At 39.6% G+C, this 10,000-nt stretch overlaps 1 protein-coding gene across 4 annotated transcripts in view; it reads left to right on the top strand.

The window, feature by feature from the left end:
- Positions 1 to 10,000, top strand: part of LOC138052048 (nmrA-like family domain-containing protein 1) — a 76,330-nt gene that overhangs the window by 2,655 nt on the left and 63,675 nt on the right. The window contains exons 1-2 of one of the 4 annotated variants that reach the window (XM_068898399.1): positions 3,331 to 4,206; positions 4,648 to 5,926. The exons of 2 other annotated variants lie outside the window; for them this stretch is intronic. In XM_068898399.1, the coding sequence (XP_068754500.1) occupies positions 3,482 to 4,206; positions 4,648 to 5,437 (1,515 nt within the window). In that variant the 5' untranslated portion in view covers positions 3,331 to 3,481 and the 3' untranslated portion in view covers positions 5,438 to 5,926. Of the gene's footprint in view, positions 1 to 3,330; positions 4,207 to 4,647; positions 5,927 to 10,000 lie in introns of those variants that run through there. One more of the 4 variants, XM_068898402.1, reaches the window with a different exon arrangement.

Below are 10,000 nucleotides of genomic sequence, written 5' to 3'. Positions count from 1 at the left end.
ATGCAAGTATGTACATTAAAAAATACTTTGTTATCGCCATCGCTACATTCAAAGCGATTTTATTTAAAGGCTCTTCTATAGTGACCACTATTAATAGGCGTTAAAGGTGAGCTACATATTTCATACAAAATGTAATGTACCATCAAATTAAGTAACTTTCACTTACCAGAAAGACTTCTCTCCCCAAGGAAAATGACCTCTGCAGAAAATCGTAAACGCAAGTTGTTATAAAAATAGCGCGCCGATCGAAAAATTATTCAGAATTACTGAAACCTGCAACAACACTAAACAAATTGTAACTGAAAAGATCGAGAAGCAAGAAAGGAAACTTAGGTAACTGAAAATGAAAGTCGAAAACTTGCCATCGTTCTTCTCCTCCATGACTGAACTCTAGTTTATCCTGGAAGCGTGGGAAAGTGCGGCCGCGGAAAATGAGGTAAATTTGGCCAAAGGGCGGGCAAAAACCCCGCCAATCACGAATAATAATGTTCACATTTTTTTTTCACTTAGAAAGACAAAGAAAAAAAAAAAGCAAACAGTCAAACAAAATCAGCAGCAACAACAACAACAGCAAAAAACAAACAAAAAGAAAATGAAAAAAATCCCGTTGCGCAGTTTCTCGTTACGCCGTTACGCGTTTTACTAACAACCCATTAATGTGAAGAGCGTTTATTTGTATTAAAATCACTTTAAATCATGGCTCACAACAGGTTTCTGCCTCATTTATACAGTTTTCCAGAATGACTGAATTTTGTTTCTAATACCACGCTGTTATAAATTTGCCACATTTAATTATCGGATACAATCATCAAAAACTAACTTGGACGCAATTCTAAACTGAGTGTGACCAGAGCCTCGTTCGATCTTCCTAGAAAAATCGGGTCTGCCAGCGGCCTCGATTCAGGGACATTCCGTAGTGAGCATGGATGTGCCAAAAATTCGAATGTCTTCTGGAGGCAGTCACGCGTGACCAGTAACACGAAACGGAAACAAACAGATGGGATATTCCAACAACTCTGGCAAACACACGCAGGGTTCGCGAAATGGGCCCCTGGTTACAATCAGTTAAGAATTGGTTCCAAGCTACTTTTTGATAATTGTATCCGATAATTAAATGTGGCGAATTTATAACAGCGTGGTAAGAAACAAAACTCAGTCATTCTGGAAAACTGTAATGAGGCAGAAACCTGTTGTGAGCCATGATTTAAAGTGATTTTAATAAAAAGGGTAATTTAAGAGCAATGACTACCTATAAACTTACCAAACTGCCCCTCGGGGAGCCTTTATCCCCTTTGTTAGTAAGATCTCCTAAACTGGGAGGCCAGGATTGGATTAGAGACATGAACCTAGACACTTGCGAGACTCGTGCTTTTCTTGAGGCAGGCATTATAGCAGAAATTAATCCGTGCAAAAACGAGATGATATAGCTCCCTTACGAAAGCTTGCAGAATCGCAGTAATTGCAGTTTTCTAACCCTAACCCTAACCGTCTCTTCTTTGCACATGTCAGTGAAGGGCACTTTTCAACTCTGAGCATTTTGGATGGATTTATTAAAAAGACAAAAGTAAAGCTTCATGAACTGAGCACTTTAATTGGCAGCTACTATCATTGCCCTCCGCTCAATTTCGCTGCAAAACAGCGAAAAGTTGAAAAGGTCAGCAGAGGGGCATTCTGTCTGCGCGTGCGCGACTTTGAGATCTTTTATGAGCGTATTCGCTGGGAACTAAAATAATGGCGGTCTCCGTGGCGAAAAGTTTCGAGTTCAAGTCGTTATCTGTGTCGTTTATCTTCCTTGCCTTACGTGTAGACGGTGTCAAAAGATCGAGAAACGGTTGGGGTGTTTATGGCAAAAAGTCACAGCAAAGTACTTTCGAATAATAAGGGGAAACCAAGTTGTTTTGGTGTGGAACTCTCACGGAGTCAGTAACCTTTATAAAGCTTAAGTTATTTGCGAAAGTTGCAGAATTCGAAGGGCTCTTCAAACACACATAAGAAGACTATACAGATTTTACCGCGTTAGTTTTGATTCCGTGTTTACCTCTCACTGTACTCTCTTCTGCTCTGTTGGACATTCTTGTTTGAAATGTGTTAAAATATCAAGATTTTCAGCTCCATTATGACAATAAATGTTCACACCCAAAGTTTACGGTAGCTTGTCTTTTTTGGTTTCAAGTTTGTTGGCATGAACGTGAACGAGCGTGAACGACTGGCCAAAAACAGCAGTTTTGGCCAAATTATGGTCTGAATAAACAGCCAGAAAATAGAGAGTTGGTAATTTTACCACTGGAAAATTTTTTAGAAATTGTGGAACGTTTGAAGCTTCTGACAGAGAGTAAGTCAGGTTAAGTCTTGGTTTCGTGTATTGCATGGAGCACCTCCCATTTGAAAATTACTTAGCTTACATGGTGTTAGATTCAGGGAACTAGAGCAATATAGCTGGTTAAGTTTTTGAGTTTAAGCACATCCCCAAATCTCCAGGGGACTTAATTTGAGGACCTGAAATAAATAACCACTGTCTAAGGGCATAGCAAGGTCTATGATTCCCATGTTGTACTTGAAAAGGCTGCCATCTTGAACCTTGTACAACTGTCTCAATCTGTAAGAATGATCCTTCTCTGTGTTCATTTCCAAAGAATCAGGCGCCGCTCTATGTTCGATCTTCAATGGCTCGCGCACGCGCAGACAGAATGCCCATTTTTCCTTCCGGACAAGGTCCAACCCGAAGGAAACAGCAACATCGGCCAACACAACATTTTGGCCTCCAGTGTAAGAAACGGACAACGCTAAATAAGGAAACTCTAGGAATCTTACACACGTCTTACACACGTCGTTTTTCTTGGAAAACCTGAAGAACTTCGAAGTATGGCCTTTGGAGAATCAACGCATCACCTCTGAACAACAATAAGAGAATCGCGCTTGAACTCGCGCGGAACCACACAAGGCTGCCCATTTTCAACACTTTGACATTGACATTTTGACATGCCAAAGGTTATTTGCAAAGTGGGCGGAATGAAGAATTTAAAGAAATGCTTACAGGCTCCCTCGCCTCCACCCAAGCCCCCACTCGCTTTTCCCACGCAGTTGTCGCGAGGCGACTAGGGCAATTTGGAAAAATTTTGAAAGTACAAGTGAATGCGATTGAGATACATGTTTATCACATCAACGGAAACATTACTATGGCGCGCCGTTTCGGACAAAAATACTTGTTGTAGAATTTCTAATACATATAGCAAATACATACAACTTATCTTGGGAAATATACAACTTATGGAGGAAAATATATCACTTATTGTGAAAAATATGATACTTACTACCAAAATATACAACTTCTTGGGAAAATAAACACCTATGTGTAAAAAGTACGACTTACATGAAAAATATACCGAAATTCGGAAATATACAACTTGTGTTGTAAAAATAATACTTCGCCCGCGGTGTTTTGGTCAGCTGACTGTCGCAAAAGCCTTGCACCCTAGGCAAGATGGCCGCAAGAAATATGTCGTCTGTCTTGTCGTGTGCGGAGCGTACGGCTTTTCTTGATGTGTTAAACGTAGGAAAAGATATATATCACGAATTTCAAAGGGAATTTTTTGTAGCTGATAGCGTAACAATTGAAAGACTGCGAGACCGTTGCCTAGAATTCGTTATCTCCCTTCTCGTTGTCTCAAGACCACTGGAATCTCAGGAAAATGTTATGGATGACATCCTTCTAGCAGTTATCGAATTCCAAACACTTATTGAACGCTTAGAAGAACGACTTAGCTTAATTGATAAAAGAGAAGTCCATTATTCATGTCCAACCATGTCATCAAAGAGAAGAGGGCGACCAACCCTGGTAATTCCAGAAGAACAACTGGATGGGTTAAGATCACTTGGGTTTTCATGGTCTGGTATAGCTAAAATGTTGGGTGTATCAGAAAAAACTATAAGGCGCAGAAGAGACAGTTACAGTATGGCTTCTTCTCGGGAACTTTTCTCTGAAATAAGTGATGATGAGGTTGATAATCTAGTTGAACATGTCCTACAAATATCACCAAATTCTGGTGAAAAGATGATCATGGGCTGGTTTAGAGGAAGAGGAATCCGTGTCCAAAGGTGGAGACTTAGACAGTCAATAATGCGGGTGGACCCAGTCGGCAGAGAACTCAGGCAAAGAACTGTAACTAAGAGACGAGTTTACTCTGTGCCAACTCCAAATTCTCTGTGGTAAGAAATTAACTACAGGCATAAAATACTAGTTAAGGTTATATTATGCCCACAAGATTGATTTTGGTGTTTGAGCTCATTAAAGTTAATACTGCCAACATTTGCATGCACACATTCACTGGCAATGTTATGCAAGAATATGAATGTCAGTTACAACTGTTAAAAAGGGTTGCATGTGTTTATTGCCTGCTGCAATGCAATGAAAGCCAATGCTTAAAGCATAAAATCAGGCCACTTTCACTCTTCATTTCTTAAATTAATCAGGTTTGGTAAAGCAAAGTCAATTATATTAATTCCTCAGGCTTTCAAAAAACTTCAAAAGTTGACTGAAATGGTCTAAATTATGCAATTTTGATCATACATTAAAGATAGCATTGTTCTGAATTGCAATTTTTTCCTTGATGTTAAAGTCACAATTGTAATCATGTGGTTGTTTTTTAGGCATCTTGATGGTCACCACAAATTAATAAGGTGGCGCATCGTCATCCATGGTACCATAGATGGATTTTCCCGCACTGTTGTGTTCCTCAAAGCATCCACAAATAATGAAGCATCAACAGTCCTGGACCTGTTTGTGGGAGCTACCAATATTTACCATTATCCTAGAAGGATACGCACTGATTATGGGACTGAAAATGTGGATGTAGCCAGACTTATGCTAACTCGATATGGTGTGGATTCCAAACCAGTGTTAACTGGACAATCAGTTCACAATCAGCGTATCGAGAGATTATGGCGTGATGTTCACAATTATGTAGTCTCTTACTATAAGAACATCTTTTACTTTTTAGAAGAAAGAGAGCTTTTGGATCCTAATGATGAAATAGATTTATATGCATTGCACTATATCTATATTCCTAGATTAAACAACACTATTGATCAATTTGTTATGCAGTGGAATAACCACCCACTGTCAAGGGAAGGAGGACACTCTCCTCTTCAAAAGTGGACGGAAGGATTTTATCAGTATGCACAATCTGATTACATGACTGTCAGGGAATTGTTGGATCCAAGAAGTGTTGATCACCATTATGGAATTGATGATAATGCACCCCTGCCTGAACTTCAGACAGCGAATCACATTGAAGTACCCAGGTCTACAATCCAACTAGCAGAGAGGGAATTTTCTACTCTACTAAATGATGTGCACCCACTGTCTGATGATGGCGAGCATGGCATCTCCTTGTATGAGATTAGCAAGATATCTTTAATGAGAATATTAAACATGTAAATACATAAATAATAAGCATCAATGGCTAGCTAATATATAACAAGGAACTGTGAATGTGTCAGTTGATAGGAATCTTTGATTACAATACATGCTGCATTTCACAAATCACTGAGAAACTACATTCTCTACTTTTTCAAATCCCATAATACTCTTCTTTTACCCCGCAAAAACTTGGATATGCATTGTTTACGATTTCTCTTGGGACACCTTCGTGTCCCAGGAGAAATTGCAAACATTGATTATGCAAAGGTTTTGGGGTAAAAGAGGTGTATTATGGGATTTGAGAGAGTACAGAATACTGTATATACTGAGTACAAAATGATACTCTCAATTTTGAAATTACAACTTAGTCTTAGCTTTTTCACTGTAATTGCAATGTTCCACTGTTTGTGATATGATAAAAAATGAAAACTTTAAAACAACAACATAAGTACTGTACTTAAGTAAAATACTGATGCAAGTAATAATAAAATTAATGTTCTTTAGCATTTGCCAAAGCCAACTCCATTTTCTAAGGCATGTGTTAGAAGACTGTTGAACTCTTTGGGGTCTTCAATTCCCCTTGGCAAAAACAAAGTTAAGGAGCAAGTTGAAGACCATGGATACCTCTTCACATTCTCTTCTGTTTCATAAAACTCAATAAGTATGGGACCATCAAAGCCCAGTGGCGGTACAGTGTCTGCCCCTGTGGTGAAAATCAACAAGTCTTCCAGGGTCACACCGTTAACTTCCTCTCCTTCTAGGTCTTGCAGGTACAGGTCCAAGCAATATATTGTCTTGTCTTCCTTGTCTCTATCATTGGAACCCTTGTCTGAGTACATAATAGAGTACAATTTCTTGAATCTTTGGGCACTGAGCTTTTGATTCTCCGCACCCAAAACAATCTTGAAAATGCCAGGGTTGTTCATCACACGATCTCCAAAACCACTAATAGAGTTAAGGCCTTTATGGAATTGTTGGATTTCTGCATGGACAGAAAAGAAGAATACCTGTATAACAAAAAACAAATAAATGTTTAGCTATTTGAAAAATAATTGTGTATAACAGCAACGTGTTATCACAGTCAAAACTTTGTTCAGTGGAACAACTGCTGAATGGCTTGCCATCTACTACACTGTTGCTATGTGGTATCCCAAGTCATGCAAAGGCCCTTGTACCACTAATTTTATAACAGTTGTAACACAATAAATTTAAAAGTATACAAAAATTTGGTTTTATCAACGGAGTTGATAATGTAAATTGGCCACCGTACAGAGATTCTGTACGGTGGCCAATTTACATTATCAACTCCATTGATAAAACCAAATTTTTGTATACTACTTCCCCACCGACGCAGCACCACAGTTTCTTTAGAAACTACCCTCTTCAAATTTAAAAGTACATTGTCGAACAAAATGAATATAAGCCTAAGGTAAAGTTTACCTTATGAACCCAACCTAGTTTAATAAATGTATAATAAATATACATCTAATGGCAATGACCTGTACAATTGGATAATGGCAGGGTGGGGGGCTTAATAAAGAGTGTCTGGTGCAACGCTGCTCCTTACTAAATTGACACACACTGGTACCTGTTTAAGGAGGCAATGCTGGATCTCACTTTTCTTGCTAAAATCAGCTGTGAACACTCTTGAATAGCCATGGTTTGCAATTAAATCACCACCTGACTCTTTTATGGCATTGAATTCTCCTTCACTGACACATTCCTGTAACCCTTTAAGGACCTCCTTGATTTCTTCATCACAGACAGCCTCGATTGCCTGACTTGTGTTAAATGGAAGATCTTTCGTGACAGAAAATGCTTCTAGAGAAAGACATTTGGGCCAAGGACCACCCTGGAGAACACTCCATGCCACCAACTTTCCAGCTAACTCATATTTATTTCCATGGAGCAGCTCCAGGTCATGGGAAAACCATGTGCCATAGAAAATGCCAAGATTCTTAAGTGACATCATAAGAAGGCGAAAAAATTCTCTCCTTGGCCCACCAGAGTCTACTCCATCTTCACCTGAGAACATGATGTGGACTGGGCGAACAAATGAAAATTTGCCTCTTTCTAAGGCTCTAAGAGCACTTGACAGAACATTCTTTCTGCTTATTACAACGTTGACATGTGAGTCACTTTGCTTGTCCAAGTTATCATCCACAAACTCTCGGAGGACATCAGATGCTTTTGCCTCATTCATGGAACAGGAACCTGTCTCTCTTTGATCTTCCAGGCTTGCTTGAATGGCAGCATGTAAATCAACATCTTCATCACAATTCTCATCATCTACATTGATTTCATCTGGAAACATGTTAACATACGTGTTGTATCCCACCATAAGTTGTGATTCTCTTACAGGTTTGCTTTGCGTACTGCAGCTGGGTTGTGAGAGGTAGCCACTACAGGAAGGGCTTGTACTTGCTTTATTCTCACCATCACTCGCAGTCATTTGATGTATTTTCTTATTTGGCGGCTCGGTAACCTCTGACTCATGCATTGATTTCAAAGCAAAGGGAGAATCCATTAAACTCTCATCATCCTCACTTTCCAATGGATCATCATCTTCTTCATCACCTTGACAACTGCCATACCAACGTTTCAAGCTCTCATCATGCACTTCCGTAGTGACTCTGATATACAACGGACCTTGCTTGGACACGTGTTTCGCCACCTTTCCGGTGAAAGGACCAGAGTTCACTTCGACTATTTTATTGCCAACGGCTCTGACAAAATAAAACTTTGGCTCTGAGCAGCATCTTAATTTCCGTTCAAAGAGTTCATTGCACGTACATCTAATTTCTTCTTCTTGCATTTCATCAGAAAATTCCACCGCACTAGCAGCAAAGTTCTTGCTATAGAGCGTCTCTCTGAACTGTCCACGTGGGACTTCATCAACCTTCGGAGATGGCAGTAGATTTACATCCTTTAAAACTGCTTTAGATACACTACTGGATCCACAAGTGGCCGATGTCCCCTTCTTGTTTACACGCTTTTTCCCTTTCCTGGACCAGTTTGCACTTGGATTGAATGCACCATTAGTGGCCCGACTCGCAGATACTGACGCAGACGCCGCAGAGTGGCTTGAAGATTGCCCTCGGATACTTGGAAATAATTGCCTTAAAGCAGCTTCTCTAGCTTCTGTTTTGTTTTCGTTTATAGCTTGATTCATCTTTGGAGCATTACTAGCCTCACTGCTGGATTCATTAACCGAGATTACAGCCTCTACCAGTCTGTTCAATATGCGCTCCGCCATATTGAACAACTGGCGGGAATTATATGTGGACAGGCCTTCTGGCTTTTGCGACAGTCAGCTGACCAAAACACCGCGGGCGAAGTATTATTTTTACAACACAAGTTGTATATTTCCGAATTTCGGTATATTTTTCATGTAAGTCGTACTTTTTACACATAGGTGTTTATTTTCCCAAGAAGTTGTATATTTTGGTAGTAAGTATTATATTTTTCACAATAAGTGATATATTTTTCTCCCTAAGTTGTATATTTCCCAAGATAAGTTGAATGTATTTGCTATATGTATTAGATATTCTACAACAAGTATTTTTGTCCGAAACAGCGCGCCATACATTACTACCATTTCCGTCCATCCTTGAAGCGTGACGAATTTTGCGCGAAGTTTTGCTTTTCAAATGTTAATCGTTTGTCTTGTTATGTATCACTTTTGACCAATGAAACGTTAGCCGTTATGTTGTGAAATTGACAACATTTATGAGGGCATACCAGCATGTTTTGTTTACGTCCTATCAAATTTTACATGTTTTCGTGAGAGCGTTCGGTTTTTGCATGACCGCCCTAATAACGCCGGTCTCTGCTCGTTTTGAAATGGAGACCAAAAATTCAAAGTCAGCAAGTTTGGAATGAGGTAAATTACCGTCCAGGAGTCGCTTGAAATCAAGATTTTAACTGCTCCTTGAAAAACGGAAGAGCGTGTGAGCGCAGAATGCCCTAGACGCGGATTTATTTCCTCCTCGATCTTTCTAGTTTCACTTCGGTTTCATGTATTTTTTTTCTCGTAGTTGCTGAATCACGTATCTCTTCTTGTTACAGTATACCAAATTCCATGTTTCGTGTCTTTGGAAACTAACGGGAGATAGATGTTTATAACTCTTCCAGATTCCTAGGCAGATTCATAAATATCTCCGCTCTCACGGTAAACCTGAAAACTTGAAGAGCACGTGAACAAAACATGCTGGTATGCCGTCCAAAACCAATGGGGAGTTTTAGCAAAGACGACGGCTACGGCTACGGTAACGCCACAAGGCAAGAATATTATTGGTTGAAAAAGGAAAAATGCTCGTGCTGCACGTGTAACACGAATTTCCGTGCATTTCTCTTCCGTACTCCACAAAACAACAACGTGAAATCAGCAAATTTTAGGTTTTGACCACAACGTGGGCATATAACAATGAAACAGTCATTTTCTGTTTTGACTTTAAAACCGTTCGTACCCATCCAGTTCCAGGATAGTTCGCCTGTATTGTACAAGGTGAACAAGACGGATTAATCGCGAAATACTTGTGATAGCGCTCAGTTATATTTTGGACTAACGTTTTCGTTGCC

Source organism: Montipora capricornis, chromosome 6, assembly GCF_036669925.1.
Source record: "Montipora capricornis isolate CH-2021 chromosome 6, ASM3666992v2, whole genome shotgun sequence".
Taxonomy (NCBI): domain Eukaryota; kingdom Metazoa; phylum Cnidaria; class Anthozoa; order Scleractinia; family Acroporidae; genus Montipora; species Montipora capricornis.
The sequence above is the reverse complement of the archived record's forward strand: the minus strand, read 5'-3'. Positions and strand labels throughout refer to the sequence as shown.